General features: G+C 34.1%; 1 protein-coding gene across 3 annotated transcripts in view; it reads left to right on the top strand.

Moving 5' to 3' along the window:
- The window catches only part of COG5 (component of oligomeric golgi complex 5), a 277,335-nt gene that overhangs the window by 99,714 nt on the left and 152,459 nt on the right, over positions 1-25,162 (top strand). For all 3 annotated transcript variants that reach the window (XM_070369612.1, XM_070369611.1, XM_005901432.3), the window contains exon 7: positions 20,362-20,492. In XM_070369612.1, the coding sequence (XP_070225713.1) occupies positions 20,362-20,492 (131 nt within the window). The remainder of the gene's footprint in view (positions 1-20,361; positions 20,493-25,162) is intronic.

Here is a 25,162-nt window from a genome sequence, read left to right on the forward strand (position 1 = left end):
CATTTTAATATGCTGTCTGGGTTGATCAAAGGTTTTCTTCCAAGGAGCAAGCGTCTTTTAGTTTCATGGCTACAGTCACCGTCCAGAATGATTTTCGAGCCCAAGAAATTAAAGTCTGTCACTTTTTCCATTGTTTCTCCATGTATTTGCCATCTAATTACTGGTAACATTAACCTTGATCATGAAGTTAAGATGATATCTGCCAGGCTTGTCCCCTGTACAGTTAATATTTAGTTTCTATTTTTGCCTTTATTATTAATAACCTGGATTTACCCGTTGTAAAAAATTGGCAATGTTTGTATTATCTCTCTGTATATAGATATCCTTACTGATTTTCCATTTGCCTGGTCTGTCACTTACTGAGAAAAGGATATAGAAACATCTAAGTATAGCTGTAGTTTTTTTTTATTAGTTTTGATTTCATGTATATTGAACTCTTATGTGCAAAAACATTTGGAGTGTGTTAGGTGTATTAGTTTATTAGGGCTGCTGTAACAAATTATCACAAATTTTGTGGTTTAAAGCAACACCAATTTATTACAATTCTGGAGAAGTTAAAAATGAGTGTTATGAGACTAAAAGTTTTAGCTGCTAGTTCTTTCTACATGCTAAAGGGGAGACTCCATTTTCTTGTCTTTTCAAGTTTCTGGAGGCTCTCTTCATTCCTTAGCTCATCAAAGTTCTTCCCATCACCTTTACCTCCCCTTGCTTCCATTCTCACATTACCTTCTTCTATAGTCAAATCTCCCTTTGCCTCCCTCTTATAAGGACACTTGTGTTTACCATGGGGTCACCCAGGTAATCAAGATAATTGAGAGATTATCTTAAGATTCTTAATTTATCACAGTTAACTGCACAGTCCCTTTTATTGTGGAAAGTGGCATATTTACAAATTGTGAGGATTAGGATATGGATATCTTTAAGACCCCACTGATGGTCAAACTCTCCAAATTAATTGACAGATTAAGTGCAGTCCCTATCAAAATCCCAACTGATGTTTTTGTAGAAATTGACAGAATAATCCTGAAATTCCTATTGAAATGCAAGCAACCCAGATTAGCTAAAACAAGTTTGAAAAAGAATAGTCAAAATAAACTTGAAAAAGAACAAAGTTGGGGAACCTGAGCTTTCTGACTTAAAAACCTGCTACAGAGTTACAGTAGTTAAGATAGTCTGGCACTGCCATAAGGATAGAACTCCAGATCAGTAAAGTAGAATTTAAAGTCCAGAAACAAACTCTTACATTTATAGATTTCTTACAAAGCTGTAAAGACAATTCAGTGGGTAATGAATAGACTCTTTACCAAGGACTATTGGATAGTCACCATTTGCCACCAAGGCTAAATGGATATCTCTATGCAAACAAATAAATAAGTACTTCTTTCTTATACTGTGCAAAAAAGGAACTCAAAATATATCATATACCTAAATATAAGAGTTAAAGCCAAAAAACTTCTAGAAGGAAGCAGAAGTAAATTCTCGTAACCTTGGTTTCTTAGACGAGATACCAAGAGGTTAAATGAAAAAGTAAAAAATAGATAAATTATGCTTCATCAAAATTAAAAACCTTTGTCCATCAAAGGACAGCATCAAGGAACGGAAAAGGTGAGACACCATTAAGAAAGGATAAACATAACAAGTGGTGCTGGGAAAACTGGTCAACCACTTGTGAAGGAATGAAACTAGAACACTTTCTAACACCATACACAAAAATAAACTCAAAATGGATTAAAGATCTAAATATAAGACCAGAAACTATGAAACTCCTAGAGTAAAACATGGGCAAAACACTCTCTGACATAAATCACAGCAGGATCCTCTATGACCCACCTCCCAGAGTAATGGAAATAAAAGCAAAAATAAACAAATGGAACCTAATTAAACTTAAAAGTTTTTGCACAACAAAGGAAACTATAAGCAAGGTGAAAAGACAGCCTTCAGAATGGGAGAAAATAATAGCAAATGAAGCAACTGACAAAGAATTAATCTCCAAAATATACAAGCAGCTCCTGCAGCTCAATTCCAGAAAAATAAACGACCCAATCAGAAAATGGGCCAAGGAACTAAATAGACATTTCTCCAAAGAAGACATACAGATGGCTAACAAACACATGAAAAGATGCTCAACATCACTCATTATCAGAGAAATGCACATCAAAACCACAATGAGGTACCATCTCACGCCAGTCAGAATGGCTACTATCAAAAAGTCTACAAACAATAAATGCTGGAGAGGGTGTGGAGGAAAAGGAACCCTCTTACACTGTTGGTGGGAATGCAAACTAGTACAGCCACTATGGAGAACAGTGTGGAGATTCCTTAAAAAACTGGAAATAGAACTGCCATATGACCCAGCAATCCCATTCACTGCTGGGCGTACACACTGAGGAAACCAGAATTGAAAGAGACATGTGTACCCCAATTTTCATTGCAGCACTGTTTACAATAGCCAGGACATGGAAGCAACCTAGAGGTCCATTGGCAGATGAATGGATAAGAAAGGTGTGGTACATATACACAATGGAATATTACTCAGCTATTAAAAATGCATTTGAATCAGTTCTAATGAGGTAGATGAAACTGGAGCCTATTATACAGAGTGAAGTAAGTCAGAAAGAAAAACACCAATGCAGTATATTAATGCATGTATATGGAATTCAGAAAGATGGTAATGATGACCCTATATGTGAGACAGCAAAAGAGACACAGGGATAAAGAACTGACCTTTGGACTCTGTGGGAGAAGGCAAGGGTGGAATGATTTGAGAGAATAGCATTGAAATATGTATATTACCGTATGTGAAATAGATCGCCAGTACAGCTTTGATAGATGAAACAGGGCACTAAGGGCTGGTGCACTGGGATGACCCTGAGGGATGGGATGGGGAGGAAGGTGGCAAGGGGGTTCAGGATGGGGGAGACATGTATACCCATGGCTGATTCATGTCAATGTATGGCAAAAACCACTATAATATTGTAAAGTAACTAGCCTCCAATTAAAATAAATTAATTAATTAAAAAAAGAAAGTATAAACAGCCCATATAATATTTGTAAATCATATGTCTGACAAGGAACTTGTATGCAGAATATATAAAGAGCCTTTCAACTCAAAAGTTAAAAAAGAGAACCTAATTAAAAAATGGACAAAAGACTTGCTGTTTCTTGAAAGAAGATACACAAATGGCCAATAAGCACATGAAAAGATGCTCAACATCATTAGTCGTTAGGGAAATGCAAATCAAAGCCATATAGAATACCACTTCATACTCCCTGGAATGGCCAAAATTAAAAAGACATACTCTAGTAAGTGTTGGTGAGAATGTGAAGAAATTGGGACTCTCTTATCCTGCTGATAGGAATGTTAAATGGTGCACCCATTTGGAAAAGAGTTTGCTTGTTTCTCAAAATGCTAAACATAAGTAACCATACACCTGGTCAGTTCCACTCATAGTACCTAAGAGAAATGAAAGTGTAAGTCTGCACAAAAACTTATATGTGAATATTCGTAGCCGCATTATTGATAATGGTCCCAAATTAGAAACAGTCTAAATGTCCATCAAATGGTAAATAAAGAAACATGGTACATTCATATGTGGAATATTATTTGGCAGTAAAAAGAAATGAAGTACTGATACATGCTGCCTTGTGGATAAACCTTGAAAACATTATGCTTGGTAAAAGAAGCCAATCAGAAAAGACCAAATTATATCATTCTATTTATATGAAATATCCAGAATAGGAAAATCGATAAGAACAGAAAGTAGGTTGTTTTAGGTTGGGGCAAAGTGGGTTGGAGGGGAAGCAGAAATAGGAAGTGACTGATAATCGGCATGGAGTTTGTTTTTGGAGGTGATAACAATGTTCTAAAGTTAGACTGTGGTGATAATTATATAGCTCTGAATATGTAAATATTGGATATATAGTCTATATGTATTATATATACACACATATCGTTCACATGGGTGAATTTGATGGTATGTGACGTAAATCTCAATAAAAAGGAAAAACAAAATCAAAAATACCTGAGAGATTATTTTATAAAATCATCTGGAAACTATACCATTACTTGACTCATTGTTTGTTTTTTATTTCAAACTTTTCATTTTGTACTGGGTATAGCCAATTAATAATGTTGTTAATAATAGTTTCAGGTGAACAGTGAAGGGACTCAGCCATACATAAATATATATATACACTCACTCAACCTGAAGTTCCCCTCCCATCCAGGGTGCCATATAACATTGAGCAGAATTCCATGTGCTATACAGTAGGTCCTTAATGGTTATCCATTTTAAATCTTACTGTACTCATTCTTAAAGTGGATGAATCATTGAATCATTAGAATATTTTGGTTTTTGAATTTTCTTTACCTCTTATAATGGGTAACAACTTGTGTACATAGTTTATTTGATATGATCATGGTTTAATGTATCATCTAGTCACCCAGAATTTCCTGGGAGTATTGGAGGACTAATTCTAATAACTTTTGTAGTTAGAAACATTCTGCAGCTAAAGTGACTTAGCACACATGGCATGCGCATAGCAATATATTCTAGTACTTAGTATCTTTCATTGTTCCAGTTGGTTTTTTACGCATAATTGTTTGAATATTTTCTTGCAGTATGAAGCAGATGGACAAGAAACACTAGTGGTGGAATTGAGATCATGATCTCCATTTTATTTAGCAAAGTGTCTAATATCTGTGTTTTAAGCCTAAACAGTTTTCTGTTCCATTTTCCTAACTCCTTTTTACAAGCATAATTCATTCATTGTGAAAATTGTATTCAGTTGCTCAAGAGCTCTTAAACTAAGAATACGGGAACTTGCTGGTAATGGGCCAGTGAACATTGTGTAGAAGATTAAATGGCTCATCCTGCAGCTGCTCTGCTTGTGGAACCTTCGTTGACTTCAGTTCTCAATTAACTTGTTAGGTCTATGGCTTCAGGCCTAAATTGGGGCTTGATTAAAGATGGGAAAAAGTGAATATATTGGAGAGAAGATGTATTAGATGCCTAGGGTTACTCTAACAAATTACCACAAACCAAGTGACTTAAAACAACAAAAAATTATTCTCTCACAGTTCTGGAGGCTAAAAGTCTGAAATCAAGGCTATTTACATGACTCTGAAGATATTTCCTTACCTTTTCTAGTTTTTGGTTGGTGCTGTAAATCCTTTGTTTTACCTGGTTTATAAAATGTGTCATTCTCTTCTTTGCCTTTGTCTTTATGTGGCCTTCTTCCCTTGGTTTTAATGTGGCATTTTCCTTTCTGTGTGTCTGTGTCTAAATTCCCCTCATTTTAGGATTCCGGTCATTGAAGTGGAGCGTATCCTAATCCATTGTGACCTTGTCTTAACTTGATTACATCTACAGAGAACCTGTTTCTGAATAAGGTCACATTTATAGGTACTGTGGGCTAAGATTTTAACATGTCTTTTTGTGGGATATAATTCAGTCTATAATAGAATAATGCATTTTGTTTGAAAATATATTTAACTGTCAAGTTGTGAACTGATTTGTGGGCACAGTGTTTTCACAGGGAGTTAACATGAAGTGAATTAGATAAAGAGCATGAAAGACAAAAAAGAGAAGAAATTATCAGCTTTGGGCCATTGTCAACTTTATTATATAGGAAAAGCCAAGCTGTAACACTGATCTCTTGTCTCCCCTGGTAGTGTGAACTTCTCCATTGCTCCCTACCCTCCTCCTCTCAAGTGGCCTATGTATATATAGCCTTGCTTTTAGAGAAAGATCTAGAAGTGTTTATGGTCATAATAGATGAAGTGCTTTAAGATAAGTCAGTCAGTCAGTCAGTCAGTTCAGTTCAGTCGCTCAGTCATATCCAACTGTTTGTGACCACATGGACAGCAGCACAACAGGCTTCCCTGTCCATCACCAACTCCCAGAGCTTGCTCAAACTCATTTCCATCAAGTTGGTGATGCCATACAACCATCTGATATTCTGTCGTCCCCTTCTCCTCCTGCCTTCAATCTTTCCCAGCATTAGGGTCTTTTCCAGTGAGTCAGTTCTTCACATCAGGTATTGGAGCTTCAGCTTCAGCATCAGTCCTTCCAATGAATATTCAGGACTGGTTTCCTTTAGGGTTGACTGGTTTGATCTCCTTGCAGTCCAAGGGACTCTCAAGAGTCTTCTCCAACACCACAGTTCAAAAGCATCAATTCTTCGGCGCTCAGCTTTCTTCACAGTCCAACTCTCACATCCATACATGACCACAGGAAAAACCATAGCCTTGACTACACAGAATTTTGAGCATTACTTTACTAGCGTGTGAGATGAGTGCAATTGTGTGGTAGTCTGAGCATTCTTTGGCATTGCCTTTCTTTGGGATTGGAATGAAAACTGACCTTTTCCAGTCCTGTGGCCACTGCTGAGTTTTCCAAATGTGCCGGCATATTGAGTGCAGCACTTTCACAGCATCATCTTTCAGGATTTGGAACAGCTCAACTGGAATTCCATCACCTCCACTAGCTTTGTTTGTAGTGATGCTTTCTAAGGCCCACTTGACTTCACATTCCAGGATGTCTGGCTCTAGGTCAGTGATCACACCATCGTGATTATCTGGGTCGTGAAGGTCTTTTTTGTACAGTTCTTCTGTGTATTCTTGCCATCTCTTCTTAATATCTTCTGCTTCCGTTAGGTCCATACCATTTCTGTCCTTTATCGAGCCCATCTTTGCATGAAATGTTCCTTTGGTATCTCTGATTTTCTTGAAGAGATCCCTAGTCTTTCCCATTCTGTTGTTTTCCTCTATTTCTCTGCATTGATTGCTGAAGAAGGCTTTCTTATCTCTTCTTGCTATTCTTTGGAACTCTGCATTCAGGTGTTTATATCTTTCCTTTTGTCCTTTGCTTATTGCTTCTCTTCTTTTCACAGCTATTTGTAAGGCCTCCCCAGACAGCCATTTTGCTTTTTTGCATTTCTTTTCCATGGGAATGGTCTTGATCCCTGTCTCCTGTACAATATCACAAACCTCATTCCATAGTTCATCAGGCACTCTATCTATCAGATCTAGGCCCTTAAATCTATTTCTCACTTCCACTGTATAATCATAAGGGATTTGATTTAGGTCATACCTGAATGGTCTAGTGGTTTTCCCTACTTTGTTCAATTTAAGTCTGAATTTGGCAATAAGGAGTTCATGGTCTGAGCCACAGTCAGCTCCTGGTCTTGTTTTTGCTGACTGTATAGACCTTCTCCATCTTTGGCTGCAAAGAATATAATCAGTCTGATTTCGGTGTTGACCATCTGGTGATGTCCATGTATAGAGTCAAGTTACTGTACAGCAAACATTTAATCTTTTGGAGTGCCAGGGCCCTAGAGAAGTAGTACCTCTTATGTCCATAATTAGGAATTATATATTTATTTTTAGCTCTCTGGGGGAAAAAATCTTTTAACATGTAAGTTTATTTTTAAACTTTTTGGTTAAGTGAACTGCCTGGATTGTTGTTCTGTTTTGGAGTTTGTCAGCAAAACTATAATATAAGTGTTTTGAAGGTAGGATTAGTGTCTGTTTTCTATATATATGTAAGAAACTTACCACATAGAAATCATTTAGATGGCAGTTTGAGAGGAAAAAAAAATCAAAGTCGTACAGATAATTCTTCATGTCTTTCATAAGTAAGATGAAAATGGGAAATGATTATTTTGGTTGTTGAATAAACCCTTTAATTCTGTTTGATGTATTTCTGTTGCAGTTTTTTTTTTTTAAAAAAAAAAAACAAACCATAGCTTTATTATGATATAATTGATGTAAAATAACCAGAGCATCTTTTCATGTGCCTTTTGGCTATTTGTATCTTTTCTTTAGAGAACATTTCTCTCGGTCTTCTACCCATTTTTTTGATTGGATTGTATGTTTGTTTTTTTTTTCCTGATATTGAGTTGTATGAGCTGTTTGTGTATTTTAAATATTAAATCTTTGTCAGTTGCATTATTTGCAGATATTTTTCTCCCAGTCTGTAGGTTGTCTTTTTACTTTGTTTCCTTTGCTTTTATTGTTGTTGTTCAGTCAGCCAGTCATGTCAGACTCTTTGCAATCCCATGGACTACAGCATGCCAGGCTTCCCTTTCCTCACTTTCTTCTGGAGTTTGCCCTTTGCTGTACAAAAGCTTTTAAGTTTGATTAAATCCTCTTTGTTTATTTTTGTGTTTATTTCTTTTGCCTTGGGGGACAGTTGTAAGAAAATATTGCTGTGATTTATGTCAAAGAATGTCTTGCCTATATTTTACGTTCCCTTGTATAAGTTTTATAGTGTTATGTCTAACATTTATGTCTTTAAAACATTTTGGGTTTATTTTTGTATATTGTATGAGGGAATGTTCTAAGCTCATTGGTTTACATGTAGCTGTCGAGCATTGCTAACACCACTTGTTGAAGAGACTCTCTTCTCCATTGTATATTCTTGCTGCCTTTGTCATAGATTAATTAACTGTGGTTGTATTGGTTTACCTCTGCACTCTGTATTCTAGTCCATTGATCTATTGCGTCTGTTTTTGTACCAGTACCATACTGTTTGATTACTGTAGCTTTATAGTATAATCTAAAGTCTTGAAGGCTTTTGTCTCCCTTTGTTGTTTTTTCTTAGGATTGCTTTGGTAAGTCTGGGTATTCTGTGGTTCCATATACATGTTAGGATTATTTGTTCTAGTTCTATATAAAACATGTCCTGTCTTGGTATGGATTGCTTTAAATCTTTAGATTGCCTTGGGTAGTATGTCCCTTTTGACAGTATTGTTGGAATGCAAGAGTATGAGCTTTGAATTATCTTCAGTTTCGTTTATCAATGCTTAATAGTTTTTACAATATGGGTCTTCCACTTCCTTGTTGAAGTTTATTCCTAGGTTTTTTTTTTTCCCCACAATTTTATATGCATGTGTTTTTTAACTTTCACTTTCTGGTATTTCATTTTTAGTTCATAGAAGTGTACTGGATTCTGTATTTTAATCTTGTATTTTGCAACCTTGATGATTCATTTATTAGTTCTACTAGTTTTTCTGTGGAGATTCTGGGATTCTTTGTATACATTATTATGTCATTTGCCAAGAGTGACAGTTTTTCTTCTTCCTTTTCAATTTGAATTCCATTTTTGTTTTATTTTTCTTCTCTGATTGCTGTGGCTAGGACTTCTAATACTGTGTTGAATAGTAGCAGTGAGACATCTTTGTATTATTTGTGAGTTTAGCAGGAAGACTTTCAGCTTTTTACTGTTGAATATTATATTGGCGGTGGGTTTGTCATAAATGGTCTTTATTGTGTTGAGATATGGCCTCTCTCTTTCTACTTTGGTTAGCGTTTTGTCATGAATGGATGTTGATTTTTGTGAAATGCTTTTCCTGTATCTATTGAGATAATCATGTGGTTTTTGTCTCTTTTTTTGTTATTATTGTGTATCACATTGACTGATTTGCATAGTTGAGCCATTCTTGTGACCCTGGAATAAATACACTTTGATTATGTTGTGTGATCCTTTTTATGTATTGTTGGATTCAGTTTGCTAATATTTTATTGAGTTTTGCATCTGTATTCATCAAAGATACTGGCCTGTAATTTTATTTTTTTTGATAGTTTCTTTGGCTTTTTTATCAGGATGATGATGGCCTCAGTGACTTAATTTTTTGGAATAGTTTTGAGAAAGATAGTTACAAGTTCTTATTTATATGTTTCATAGAATTCTCCAATGAAGGCATCCAGTCCTAGACCTTTGTTTGCAGGGAGTTTGTTTACAGATTCCATTTCACTTTTAGTGATTGGTCTGTTCACATTATCTGTTTTCTTTGTGACCCTCTGTTGGCAGATGTTTCTAGAACCTTTTCCCTTCTAGGTTGTTCAGTTTATTGGCATGTAACTGCTCATAGTATTCTCTTATGATATTTTATATCTGTGGTGTCAGTTGATTTTTCTCCTCTTTCATTTCTTATTTTGTTATTTGGGTTCTCCCTTGGTGAGTCTAGCTAGAGATTTGTCATTTTTTTTTTTTTTTAAAAACAGCTCTTGATTTTATTGATCATTTCTACTTTTTTCAACATTCATTTCTCTCTGCTCTTAATTATTTCCTTCCTTCTGCTGAGTTTGGACTTTGTTTTCTAATTCTCTGAAGTGATAGTTATTTGTCATTTTTCTTGTTTCTTGAGGAAGGCCTGTATCACTATGAACTTCCCTCTTAGAATTACTTTCAATGCATCCCATAGATTTTGTAAAGTTGTGTTTTCATTTTCATTTTTTTAAAGGTATTTTCTGGTTTATTCTTTGATTTCGTCATTGACCCATTGCTTCTTAGTAGTGTGTCATTTAGTCTCTGTGTGTTTGTTCTTTCTTCATTCCTCCCCTCCCCCGTGGTTGATTTCTAATTTCATACCTTTGTGATCAGAAAAGTTGGTTGAAATAATTTCTATCCTTTTAAATTTGTTGAGGCTTGCTTTGTGACCATGTGTGTGATCTATCCTAAAGAATGTTTTATTCATCCCTAAGAAGACTGTATATTCTCCTTTTGTTTTTGGATGTTGTGTCCTGAACACATCAATGAAATATAGCATATCTGTGTCATTTAGAACCTCTGTTGCCTTATTGATTTTCTGTCTGTATGTCCATTGATGTCAGTGGAGTGTTAGTCTCCTGCTGTTATTGTATTATTGTTGGTCTTTCCCTTTATGTTTGTTAGTATTTGCCTTATAAATTTAGGTGCTCTGTATTGGGTGTATATATGTCAAGAAGTATAATGTATCCTTACTTGTCTGTCTTTATAGCCTTTGTTTTAAAGTTTGTTTTGTCTGATAAGAGTATTGCTATTCCTGTTTTCATTTTGTTTCCATTTTCTAGTTTAAGGCAGTAAACAATTGCATTGTTGAGAATTTTTTCCCCTAATAATAAATCTTTTTCTAAGAATACCTTTAATATTAAATTTCTTCCAACTCCACTTTAGTTGAATCCCAGAGATTTCAGTGTTGATTTTCCATTTTCATGTAGTTAAATATTTAAAGAAAATTTCCTCTGAGAGCCTTTGGGGTCCCTTGAATATTTGGAAGTGTGTTGTTCAATTTCAAAATGTTTGGGAAATTTATAGGTATTTTTCTATTACTGATTCTTAGTTTGATTCTATTATGATCAATTGAGTGTATGATTTCAATTCTCTTAAATTTAAAATGTTTGTTTTGTGACCTAGGACATGCTTTGTTTTGATTAATGTTCCACCTGTAGTTGAACAGAATGTATATTCTGTTTTTATTGGGTGGAATGCTCTGTTGATGTTATTAGATTCGCCTGTTATATGGTGGTCATTTTTCTGCTCCTTGTTGATTTTATCTAGTGCTTCTCAGTTGTTGAGGGAGAGGTATTGACTCTTACCTCTGGTTAGATACTGACTGGAAGATAGGCAGTAAATACAACACCTGAAATACCTTTCTGGAAGGGGAAAAAAAAGGTTCGTTTTCTAAATCCTTGTTTTAAAATTCCAATACTGTATCAAAATGCACCATGGTTAGAAAGTCAGTGGAAGGGAAAAGGAAAAAAAAAAAGACTATGTCCAAAGGAAAGATAATACACTGTCTTATTTATATGTTTAGGCCCTGAGCAATTTTTGGGTGCTAGCTGAAAAAAGGGGTAAGACTTTGGAAGGGAAAAACCCATCCCCATTTTAATAGTAGGGTTTTCCTCCTCCCTAAAGTGAGAGCCAGAACAAAAATAAGGCATTTGATAATAAATTTTCCTGAAGCTTTGAAGAACAAGAAAGATCAGCGTGCCCTGAGAAGTGCTTTGGACTAAAAGTATAAAGATTTCACCCAAAGGGTTTTACTTAAGTGTGAGGCTTATTTTGTGCATAGTTCAAGCAGTAGAATTCATTGAGGATCTGTTAGAAACATGTATAATTTCACATTTATGTTTTTTGGTGGGTTTTTTTTTTGAGAGGGGCATAATACCAAACTTTAGATTATGTGTCTCAAGGCCTTTTCCCCTTCATTTTAAAAAGAAAAAAAGAGATTAGTAACTAAGACACCATTTATGAAAATGTTATCACTATTTACATGTTTTTGGTGGTTTACAAAGCATTCCTAATGCATATTATCTCATTCGATCCATACAACCCTGTGAGATTTGTAACACGGGTTCTTTATTCTTTAATTTTGGAATCTCTAAAAGGTTAAGTGATTCTTTCCTCAGGTCATAAAATTGGGTAGAATAAAATTTAGATATTCTCATTCCTAATTAGCCTTCTTTCTGTGATACTGTGCCTTTGAAAGGATATATCTGTTTTCTTGAATAGAATTGACTTTACTTAAAGTATATTTTATTTATACTTTATATTTTATAGATTTTATATGTACTCCAGTGATCATGTGTTATACTATTTAATTTTACATAAGAATAAATTTCAGAGATTATTAGAAAGGTTTAATAAATTTTCAGACATTGACTTCATCCTGAATTTTCTCTTCCATGAATTTGTTTTTAGATATCCTTTGATTATTTGCCCATAGATAACTATGACTTCTTATATGTTTTTACCTTTATGTTTTGATTTCAAATTATTTTTATTCTTTTTCTGATTTTATTTTTATATTAGAAAAAGTTAGAAAATGTATATGTTAGTATTTGTGAAGTTTCTCTTGTAATTTGTTTCGTTCAATAATTACTTTCCCTATGGTAGAAACAGATGTTTTAAATTATTAAAATTTTTTTCTATGGTTGGTGTTATGTATTGTGAGATAACTTTTTAAAAATACATTTTCCAATCTGTTTAGTTGTATTTTGGTTATTATATATTAAAATCTTATACCTTTTAAACACCATGTTATTTTGTTGTCTGTTCTGTCAGTTTTACTTTTATGCAAATGCCACATTACTTTTGAAAAATTTTGCTTTATAATTTCAATTATATTTTCATATATTCAGATATTTCATATTTTGATATAGTTATGTTTCAGTTATTTCACACATTATTGAAATCACTGTGTATGTATTAAACATTTTTCTTGAAAAGAATTTTTCTTGTAGACCTGTTTTGTCATCAGATTCATGATGTAAACTTAAATATGATTAAAATATGTCAAATATAAACAAACCAATGAAAATCAATGTGTGTATGTAGATGTCATTGTTGAAGTTTAGTTGGAGTTTTTGACCTTTTTCTCTTACTTTATGTCTTTTCTAAGATTTCTTTATTGAAAGTTTTTTTTTTTACTGAGGAGGGAGGGACTTTTAAAACAATCCTATCTTAGACTTAGCCATTTGTAACAAGTAAAAAACTAGTATTCTGTGATGAAGATGATGATGTTGTTTTTATTATGATGATGGTGATGATACCTTCAATAATTGGACAGTAGATCTCATTATTGATTGGACAAGTTAATTTTATCAATATTGTAACCCTGAAGCATCCATATTGTTCAGTGTTTTGTGATGGTTGTTTGTTTTGTCTTAATTTAAATTTGTTATTGAGCTCAGTATTCTCTAGGAACTGTGTTTTTAGCAGAACAGGTTAAAATGTAATTGTTGTAATGAATGCTGGTCTTATAATACTATTTATTTTAATTTAAAGATAAACTTTTTGTTGAATCGAGTCTACAATGACAGCTTTCCTCTCCAGAGTATTATTCATCAATGTGCTGGATAACTCTATATAAATCATAGCCTTAGATGTTGCTATTTGCTTTTGTAAAAGACAGGCTTTAATCTGAAATTTCTAAGTAATCAGGGCTCTGCAAAAAAATCTAATACAGAGCTTTTTAGATAATATAATTGAATGACTGTGTTCTGGAAATGGTGTTAGGAAGTAATATATAAATAAATAAAGAAACATGTTGCCAACAGTCTGGGAACATATTTATAGCAAATATGATAGGCAAACAGTGAATATTATTATATAATTAATACACGGTGATGTAATATAAAAAGATAGGGAGTAAAAATTACATAGACATTCCCCAAAGAAAATACAGATAGTAAAAGTTACTCAGCCTTATCATTTAGAAATTCATGTGAGACCATCAATAAGAACCTTCTAGCAGCATATGAAATACTCAATACAGTGGTAATATCCAGTACATGATTAAGTAACTCCCATAGATTATTGGGAGAATGTTTGAAGTAGTACAGTCATTTTGAAAAGTAGTTTGATAATTTTTATCAACCAGCTTAAAATTGTTACTTTGATCCATTAATTCTTTTTCGTTTCTCAAGGAAATAATTATAGATATTTAAAGTTTTTGTATGTATTTATTATAAATAATTATTACATTTAGGCAGATGACTAAGTAATTTTTGATCATTTGTTTGATGAAATATTGGGCAGTTGTCAAGAGCTGATATTTATAAGTATTACCATATTATGGGTGAATGTTTATAACATTGTTAATAAAGAAGACATTGTAAATAAATATAATTACAGATAAAAACAGGAACACAATAACTTGTGGGTGGTTTAAAAAGTAGGGTAAGAATTTAAAGGAATATAGTAGACCTTTTATTTTAAGCACAAACAAGATTTTAAGTATTTTAGGAACATCTGAAGGTTGCTTGAAATTTCTCTGAGGCACTTATCTGCGTTGTGCTCTTTGCAAAGTTGGTGTGTAGGAGGGAGTCACTTTCATCAGTGTAGCCAGCTGCCCAGTCCCTGTATGTCAGTTTTTGCTTTTTCTGCTCTTTTTTACATAAATATCCGGGGGGGAGGAAATATGCTATTTTAATGCTGCTTGAGAATTTGAGGATTCATAAATTTCTCAGACATATTCATGTATATTCCAATAATCCACTTGGCAGTTGTGGCCTCTGTGCTCTGGGGTTATATAATTTCCCCCTTTTGAAATAGTTTCCTGATTTTCAAAAATTCTTTCAAAAGCATGATATTTTTAAAGAAAAAGAAAACCTTTTATTCAGTTATCAGTTAAGTATTCTAGCATCAAACTCTTCTTCATGAGACAGTATATTCTGTTTTTCTTGCAGTGTCTCATATGCCATTAATCCCTTTTAGAATTTGAATTTATCTCTAGAAGTTCAATTTGTGCCTTACTTTATTACACGTGTTTTTACTAATGTGTTTAATCTTTTCTGTTTTGAACACATGAAATACAGTTATAACTCTTGTAAGTTCTTGTTTATTGTACTGTAATCTGTGCCATTGGTTCATGTATTTTAATATTCAATAGAAAAATGTAAAAATGCAAAAAACACTTAACATGTATAAAATACAAATACTACCTAACAAGTTTGTTTTAGAATATTATAAGCGTGTTGTATCACCTCTCTCTGTAACTTTGCAAAATGTCATTGTTTGTATGTGTATATAGTATATTGTTTAATCATACATGTTTTACTATAAATTACCTCTGGCTGTGTGTATTCTTCTAAAATGTCTTCTTCTTCCTTAATATTATGTTATTGAGAGACACATTGACGTGTATATTTGTCATTGGTTTTACTCTTCTGTAGTAGTATTTTGAAAGAATGCTTTTGTTTGTTCTCCAGTTGATTTCAGTTATACACCTTATCTGAGTATATATACATTATTTCCATTTCAGTTATACATGTTTGTTTTGTTTTTGACAGTGCTGTTATGAACATTCTTGTACATATCTTCCAATGTACAAATCTAAGAACTTCTCTGAGTTATATGGAATGAGCTTCAGTTCAGTTCAGTCGCTCAGTTGTGTCCGACTCTTTGCGACCCGATGAATCGCAGCACGCCAGGCCTCCCTGTCCATCAACAACTCCCGGAGTTCACTCAGACTCACGTCCATCGAGTCAGCGATGCCATCCAGCCATCTCATCCTCTGTCGTCCCCTTCTCTTCCTGCCCCCAATCCCTCCCAGCATCAGAGTCTTTTCCAATGAGTCAACTCTTCACATGAGGTGGACAAAGTACTGGAGTTTCAGCTTCAGCATCATTCCCTCCAAAGAAATCCCAGGGCTGATCTCCTTCAGAATGGACTGGTTGGATCTCCTTGCAATCCAAGGGACTCTCCAGAGTCTTCTCCAACACCACAGTTCAAAAGCATCAATTTTTTGGCTCTCAGCCTTCTTCACAGTCCAACTCTCACATCCATACATGACCACTGGAAAAACCATAGCCTTGACTAGACGAACCTTTGTTGGCAAAGTAATGTCTCTGCCTTTGAATATGCTATCTAGGTTGGTCATAACTTTTCTTCCAAAGAGTAAGCTTCTTTTAATTTCATGGCTGCAATCACCATCTGCAGTGATTTTGGAGCCCCAAAAAATAAAGTCTGACACTGCTCCCACTGTTTTCCCATCTATTTCCCATGAAGTGATGGGACCAGATGCCATGATCTTCGTTTTCTGAATGTTGAGCTTTAAGCCAACTTTTTCACTCTCCACTTTCACTTTCATCAAGAGGCTTTTTATTTAGTTCCTCTTCACTTCCTGCCATAAGGGTGGTGTCATCTGCATATCTGAGGTTATTGATATTTCTCCCGGCAATCCTGATTCCTGGTTGTGCTTCTTCAAGCCCAGCGTGTCTGATGATGTACTCTGCATAGAAGTTAAATAAGCAGGGTGACAATATACAGCCTTGACGAACTCCTTTTCCTATTTGGAACCAGTCTGTTGTTCCATGTCCAGTTCTAACTGTTGCTTCCTGACCTCCATATAGGTTTCTCAAGAGACAGATCAAGTGGTCTGGTATTCCCATCTCTTTCAGAATTGTCCACAGTTTATTGTGATCCACCCAGTCAAAGGCTTTGGCATAGTCAATAAAGCAGAAATAGATGTTTTTCTGGAACTCTCTTGCTTTTTCCATGATCCAGCGGATGTTGGCAATTTGATCTCTGGTTCCTCTGCCTTTTCTAAAACCAGCTTGAGCATCTGGAATTTCACGGTTCACGTATTGCTGAAGCCTGGCTTGGAGAATTTTGAGCATCACTTTACTAGTGTGTGAGATGAGTGCAATTGTGTGGTCGTTTGAGCATTCTTTGGCATTGCCTTTCTTTGGTATTGGAATGAAAACTGACCTTTTCCAGTCCTGTGGCCACTGCTGGGTTTTCCAAATTTGAATGAGCTTAGGAATGGTAGGTTTTAGTAATGGGGTATTCATATGGAATCTTACTAGCTTATCCTGGTTGATTTCTGAAGTGTTTTTATCTTATTTACAATGTTTCTTTTTATATGTATATATACACACATGTATATATATATACACATATATACATGCATGTGCACATTTATTTATATGTATGTATATATTTATTTTTACAGTTAACATAGTAGAAAATGTCTTTTTGTCTAAATTATTCACTTTTTTCTTCTTTTTAAATATTACTTATTTTAGAAACTGAATCATTAATTTAGAGGATACAAATTTTTTATTAACTAGCCATCTTTTTTAAAGTTCTGTTTTTCTTGACTTACCATGTACTCTTCCCATGTTTTATTTGTTAAGAAAGTTATACATGTGTAACATACTCAAATAGTTCTACAAAACTTATTGTTAAAAATAGCAATTGCTTGTCTTGTTTCTGCCCCATTTACTCTCCCCTGGAGGCCACCATTTTCAGCATTTTTGCTGATTTTTCGGTATTTACCTCCATAGCTCTAAATCACCTGCTTTTATTTCTAGTTCTTAATTTTTATCTTCTTTGACTTCTCACTTTGAAACATGAAAATTTAGCTTCCTTTATTTCTTCCAGCTTCCAGCACTATCCAAACCTCACATGTGTACTCTTCCCTCATCTCTTTTATCCCAAATAAATAATATGGTGCTAACATTATTAGGAAAAGTAAATGCATAGCTGAGTTATTTAGCAAACTATAATTTCTCTTCTTTTTGTTTTCTTTTAAACAGAGAAGGATGCTAGTAAAAGAAGAAGCAGTAAGAATTTTGAAATCTTAGATTTGTATTGCAAATTTGTATTGCAGAGGAGGATTTGTGGAAGGAGATAATACTAGTCACTAAAGAAGCCATAGATTCCATAAATGGGAGTGGATCAAGATGAGTAAGAATGACTACCCATCAAAAAGTACCTCATTGTGTTTTGATTTCCATTTCTCTAATAATTAGTGATGTTGAAGCATCTTTTCATGTGCTTGTTGGCCATCTGTATGTCTTCTTTAGAGAAACATCGATTTAGGTATTCTGCTAATTTTTTGATTGGTTTGCATGTTTTTATAGTACTGAGTTGTTTGAACTGTTTATGTATTCTGGATATTAATACCTTGTTGGTTATTGTTTCCAAATATTTTCTCCTGGTCTGTAGGTTGTCTTTTCATTTATTGACGGTCCCTTTTCTGGACAAAGCTTGCAAGTTTGATTAGATCCCCTTTGTTTATTTTTGCTTCTATTTATTTTGCCTTGGGAGACTGATCTAATGTCAAAGAACATCTTCCTTGTGTCCTCTCCTAGAAGTTTTATGTTGTCATGTCTTACATTTAGGTTTTTAAGCCATTTTTAGTTTGTTTTCACATATGTTAGCGAATGTTCTGGTTTCATTCTTTTACATGTAACTGTCCAGTTTCCCCAGCATCACTTATTGAAGGGACTATCTTTTCTCCATTGTACATTTTTCTTTCTTGTTGTAGGGTGATTGACCATAAGTGCGTGGTTTTATTTCTGGGCTACCTATCCTGTTCTACTGATCAATGTGTCTGTTTTATACCAGTACTATACTGGGCTTCCCAGGTGGCTCAATGGTTAAGAGTTCTCCTGCCAGTGCAGGTGACACAAGAGACAAGGGTTTGCTCCCTAGGTTGGGAAGATCCCCTAGAGAAGGAAATAGCAGCCCCCTCCAGTATTATTGCCTGGAAAATTCCATGGATAGAGGAGCCTGGTGGGCTACAGTACATGGGGTTGCAAGTGTTGAACACGAATGAGCAGGCATGCATACATAAACTGTTTCAGTTACTATGACCTTGTAGTATAGTCTGAAGTCAGAGAGTATGATTCCTCCAGCTCCATTCTTCTTTCTTAAGATTGTTTGGTATTCAGGGTCTTCTGTGTTTACATACAAATTAAAAATTTTTTGTTCTAGTTCTGTGAAAAATGCCATTGGTGATTTCATAGAGATCGCATTGAACCTGTATTTTGCCTTGGGTAGTATAGTTTCTTTAACAGTATTGATTTTTCCAATTCAAGGATACGGTATATCTTTCCATCTGTTTGTATTGTCTTCAATTTATTTTACCAGCATCATACAGTTTTTGGAGTTTAGATCTTTTGAGTCCTTAGGTAGATTTATTCCTAGGTATTTTATTCTTTTTGGTGCCGTGGTAAATGGGATTGTTTCCTTATTTCCTCTTTTGATAGTTCATCGTTGATTAATACAGATTTTTGTATGTTAATTTTGTATCCTGAAACTTTACCAAAATCATTGATAACCTCTTGTAGTTTTCTGGTAGCATCTTCAGAGTTTTCTATGTATAGTATCATGTCATTGGCAGACAGTGACATTTTTACTTCTTCCTTTCCAATTTGGGTTCCTTTTATTTTTCTTCTCTGATTGATATGGATAGGACCTCCAAACTATATTAAATAAAAGTCCTACTCATTTTTTTGATACATATGTTGGGTCATTCAGTTGAATCTTTTTCTTTAATTAGATTTTCTCAATTTAAGTAAACATGGAGTTGAGTAGTATCATTTCTTTTCTGCTAAAATTACTAGTCTTATCATTTTCTTACTAAAGAGAGGATAAATATGTTAAATCCAAGTAGATCACTTTCGTTTTCTCACATATATTCTTTGTACATAAAATGACTCAACAGAGATTAGTATTAAGTGGCTAGAAAGGTAGTTCTGGCTTTCTATTCCACACTTATTAAGGTTTAATTGTTAAGTGTGAGTAGTGGTCTCATATTTCAAAATTTGGCATTTTAGCACATTTTATGTATTTTAAATCTTTTCCATGTTACTTTTTTGTTAAAATTTATTAAACTTAGCATGAAAGTGAAAAGTGTTAGTTGTCCAGTTGTGTCCAACTCTTTGTGACCCCATGGACTGTAGCCCACCTCTGTCCAAGGAATTCTCCAGGCAAGAAAACTGGAGTGGGTAGCCATTCCCTGTCATGCAACTTGAGAAATTTCAAAGTTCATCAGGATATTTATTTATAGTAATTTGGCACAGTTTTTTTGTAACCTGTTGATATTACTTTGAATTTATAATAATCATAATTTAATTCTTGCTTTATCAATTCTATAATATTTGAAACATTTTCCTCCAGAGTAAAGTTCTCATTAGGTAGGGAATGTTTGGGTAATTCTGTTTCTTAAAATACAGATTTTGAAATGGAATAGTGTTCAACAGCAAGTTTTTAACATTTTGAAGAAGTTAGACATGATGTTTTGATACCTTTATATTTATTCAGTATTGAAATATTTAAATGTGTATATTTTTTTAAATAGATTATCTTTCTCAAGGAATAGACCTTTCTGGAATAGAAGTGATAGAAAATGATCTACTTTTTGTTGCAAGAGCTCGACTTGAAGTGGAAAATCAAGCTAAGCGCCTACTGGAGCAGGGTGTGGAGACTCAGGTAATAAAAATAATATTACTTTTTTAATGTGAAAAATGTCATAATATAGATGAACATTTGATTTTGTGTTTAAAATAATGTATGTCCTTATTACTGAGGAACTATGTCTATGATTTTAATTCAAGAGTAGGCATAATGTAAGTACAAGAAAAATTTTAAAAGTATGTTTATTTAATTCTACTTAAAATAGATTCTAAGATGTCTAATGTGTACTATATATAATATGAAATGTATTTTAAATATCATATGTATATGTAGATAGATGGTTAATAGATGCTGAGTAGGCTTCCTTTGTCCAAGTCACTGGTACTCATTTAAGCTTTTCAATGACCCAGTTAGGATGGTATGACTGCTATTTCCATTTTACAAATGGGGAAACTGAAAGCTTGATAATTGGTCAAAGGTTATACATCTAGTAAACGGTTTAGTTTGCCACTCTTAATAATCACGGTGCCATAAATTTTTTTAGAAATTTCTCAAGATTTCTCCTAAGATACCATTTTCCTGATGCTTAATTTTCTGAATTAGAACAGCCTAATGGTATTGATGTAGTAGAATCAGCAAATTAAATATAAATCTCAGTTCTGTATTTGCATTGCACCCAGATAGTTGCTCCATTTGTATTGGACCCAAATTTTTAATTCATATTCTTTAAACCAAAAGTTTTATTTTGAAAAATAAAATTTCATTTTCCACATTTGTATTGGACAGAAATAATTTTATAAATACTCAGTTCTTCAGTCTCAAAATCAGGAAGTATTTGATTTCTGATTCTTAGCTGTTGTAGTTATAAATAACTGAATGTCAGTTATGTTTAAATGAACTTTTAAAGTTGATTATCATGTATATATAATGAAAAGTGAACAAATCATAGACACACATGTAGAATGAAATACTTCAAAGTGAGCACACTTGTGAAATCAAAACACCGGTCAAAATATGGGACATTACCAGCACTCCTGGTGTCTCTTCACTCTGACTCACAATCACTACTCTCTCCTTTCCCACAGATAACTTTGATTCTAACTTCTAACCTGGAGTTTAGTTTTATCTGCCACCAATTATGTGTTAACTCTTGGTCTCACTATGGAGATAAAATGCTCATACTGTTGAAAAATACTTGTCTACATCAAATAAGAGAGGATACCTCATTCTTAAAGAAATATTCAAGGAATTCCAAGTCAGTTTTGAATTAACATGAATATTTCTATAGAAAATTGGTGCTGGCCCAGCTCATGTAGTTACAAGAAAGGAATTAAGAATTTTTGTATTCCTCTAATGTTCGTAATATCACTACATCAGAGATTAAACCTTTATTTATATGTACTGTTTAATATTTTTTACCTGTGAAGTTTTTATTGCTATGTATATATGTATATGTATGCATGTCTTTGATTTATACAATTCTTAATATTTTACTGTATTTTAGAGTCATGGAAATGAAAACCAAAATGGTAGAAAGGAAATAGTATCACAGTTTGTAGAACTCAAATACTATTTTTAATAGAGATGGGGGAAATGATTATCATTTAAAGACTAATTTGTTTTATTACATTCTCATATATTTAAAATGGGAAAATATTTTCTAGGATAGTAGTTCCTAAGCAAACTCTATTTTATGTATGTTGTTACTTTATGTCCATTTTAATAATTGTCAAATATGACTTTACTTCAGTTTTTAAATCACATTGAAATTAAACTAATCAACTTTTAAGAAATTAATATTCCTTAAATATTGGTAGTGTTATATATGCAGATTTATGAAGTTAACCAAAAGATTATTTAAGTGGGTAAGTATTGTTTAGCCAATTGCCTATATCTAAATTATGAGGATAAAGAAGAAAAAATTTTTAAATGTTGTGCATCTATATGGGTAGATGTGGAATGATCTGCATGGAACTAAAGAACTATAATTTTGTTGTATGTTTCAGTGTGATTTGAAGGAAAATAGATTCTGCTTAGTGGATGGGAATATTGTCTCTTTGTTAAGGCTATGCTGTGTAGTCTCTCAGTCATATCCAACTCTTTGCAACTCCGTGGACTGTAGCCCTCCAGGCTCCTCTGTCCATGGGGATCCTCCAGGCAAGAATACTGGAGTGGGTTGCCATGCCCTCTTCTAGGGGATCTTTCCAACCTAGGGATCAAACCCAGGTCTCCTGCATAGCAAGCAGGTTCTTTACCATCTGAGCCACCAGTTATGTTATTGATTGCTGACATTAACCATTAATATTTTTAAATTCATTTTTCTTGTTAAACTCCATAGATATAAAGTAACCTTCTGAGTATAATTTGGCCTTCTCCATAATTTTCCTAAAGGGAGAAAATGTACTGTCTTGCCAGTATTAGCATTCTGGTTCATTTCACAATTTTTACAACATTGCTGCTGCTGAATCGCTTCAGTCGTGTCCGACTCTGTGCGACCCCAGAGACTGCAGCCCACCAGGCTCCCCCGTCCCTGGGATTCTCCAGGCAAGAACACTGGAGTGGGTTGCCATTTCCTTCTGCAATGCGTGAAAGTGAAGTCGCTCAGTCATGTCTGAAACTTTAACGACCCCATGGACTGTAGCCTACGGGCTCCTCCGTCCATGGGATTTTCCAGGCAAGAGTATTGGAGTGGGGTGCCATTGCCTTCTCCGTTTTACAACATTCCTCATGTGTAAATTGATATTTGTATTTATAGCATTATTTATGTCTGAATTTAGTCATGTGTGTCTATCTCCCTCAGACCTGGGTCCTCTGGGTTATTTTCACACAGTCAGGTTTCTGGCTTAGCAGGATGAGATTATACCCTTATCAGTAACGGTGTCTCTGAGATAATGTTCTCAGGAACCAGGATGTCTTAGCAGAAAGTGCTTGTGTTTTGGAGCCTCTTTCCTTTTCCTGCAGCACATCAGAGGTGTCCTGCAGCTGTCCCAGCAGGCAGTATAGGAATTCAGGGTGAAACTAACCTTTATTGAATGCTCCTTCTCTGCCAGGCTTTGTGTTAGTCACTTTACATTTGTTATCTCAACCACAGTAACAATTATGTGAGGAAGATATAATTATCCACTTTTTAAGTTAAGGAAACAAAGGCCTGGAAAGGTTAGGAAATTAACTGCAGATGAGTTAGCTATCAAGTAGTAGAGTCATGGTCTGGGGTCGCTGCTTTTCCTCTTTCTTCAGTAGGACCAAGCAGTTTATTCTAATTATGTTAAATAATTGCATTTTAAATCATCTGACAATTTGTGAAGCAATTTATATAAAAACAGTAATTTTTATAGTGTTAAAGTTTCTTTGGGAAGCCTCCATGGAATGACTAATCTAAACCAACTCCTCAGAATTTTTGTTTTTCTCTGGCCAACTCTCTTTTTTCCATTTTCTGAAATGACTATTTTAGACTCTCCACTTTCCGTCAACCTTCCCCTCTCACCCCACACACCAACTAAGGCAGATGCTTTTAATTTCTACTTCACAGAGGTGCCTCTCTATATCCCATTTTTTGGATCCCATTTTCTTGGGAAACATATCTCCTTCATATTTCTGTCTCTCATGTCTTTGTTCTTTTACTCTATTTCTTCTCATCAGCATTTAATTATACTCCTTTTATGCCACTCTTCTCTGTATTCTCTGTTTTTCAGTCTCACAAGCTTTCTTTAGTTTTCCACATGTGCATTTTCCTTCCTCCTCTAGGGATTTCGAGTTCTTTTTATGCCTGGAACACTCTTTCTACTTCCCATTAAAACAGAAGCTGCAGGTTATATATATTGGGTTCTCAAAATATATTTTCCCATTTATAAGAAATCATTGAAATAGTTAAGTTTATTGTTAATATTTATTACAAACATAGACTAAAATAACTATAGCATTTTAATATTGATGTAATACTGCATTCCTGAACTGTAACTTAGTTTATGGGCTCATAACCTGAATCAAGGTATTCAGTAAACATGTGTCATTACTTGCATTTAATAATCAACTTCTGACATTAATTTGATTCCTCAGAAAAGTTAGTTATCTTCTTTTATTGAGTATATAGTTGGTGGCCATCATTTTTAATATCAATTAACTGTAAAACTTAAATTTACTAAAAGAAAATTAGGGTAATTTATTTCTGTAGCATTCTTTGTCTGAAACCAAAATTTTTAAAATAAATGCAGGTAACCTCTTTTTGATCATTACTGTTTTTCCCTATTTAATTGCTTAATTGTTCTGTATTCATTTGTCGGTTTTTATAGCTTTGTAGTGTTACAAAGTCTCTACTATAGTATTACAAAATGTTTGTCTTGGAAGACATAAACTAAATAATTATTTAGATACTAAGGAACTGTGTTTTCTTCTTATAGTACAAAACTGTAAGTAAACTGGTGACCTCACAAACTCATGCTATTTCTATATGGAAAAGATTTGTAGTGATACCACTGCCACATTCTTTCTGCAGTGTTTAGGATTGATGACCCAGAGTACTTCTTCTGGTGAAGCATACCATTATCACCACATAAGAAAGAACATTCTTCAGTTTGACAGGCAGTTTTTGTTCCAAATATGGAGCTAGGTAAATGACCATCTGCCGCTGCTCCTTGACTCCTGTTTCTCTTTTTTACTGATCCTGAAAATCTTCCGTTGAAAGAAGCCAGACAAAGAAGAAGAGAACCTTATGGTATTTTCAGGATTGCAACAGACTCCATTACCTC

This window comes from Bos mutus, chromosome 4, assembly GCF_027580195.1.
Source record: "Bos mutus isolate GX-2022 chromosome 4, NWIPB_WYAK_1.1, whole genome shotgun sequence".
Taxonomy (NCBI): domain Eukaryota; kingdom Metazoa; phylum Chordata; class Mammalia; order Artiodactyla; family Bovidae; genus Bos; species Bos mutus.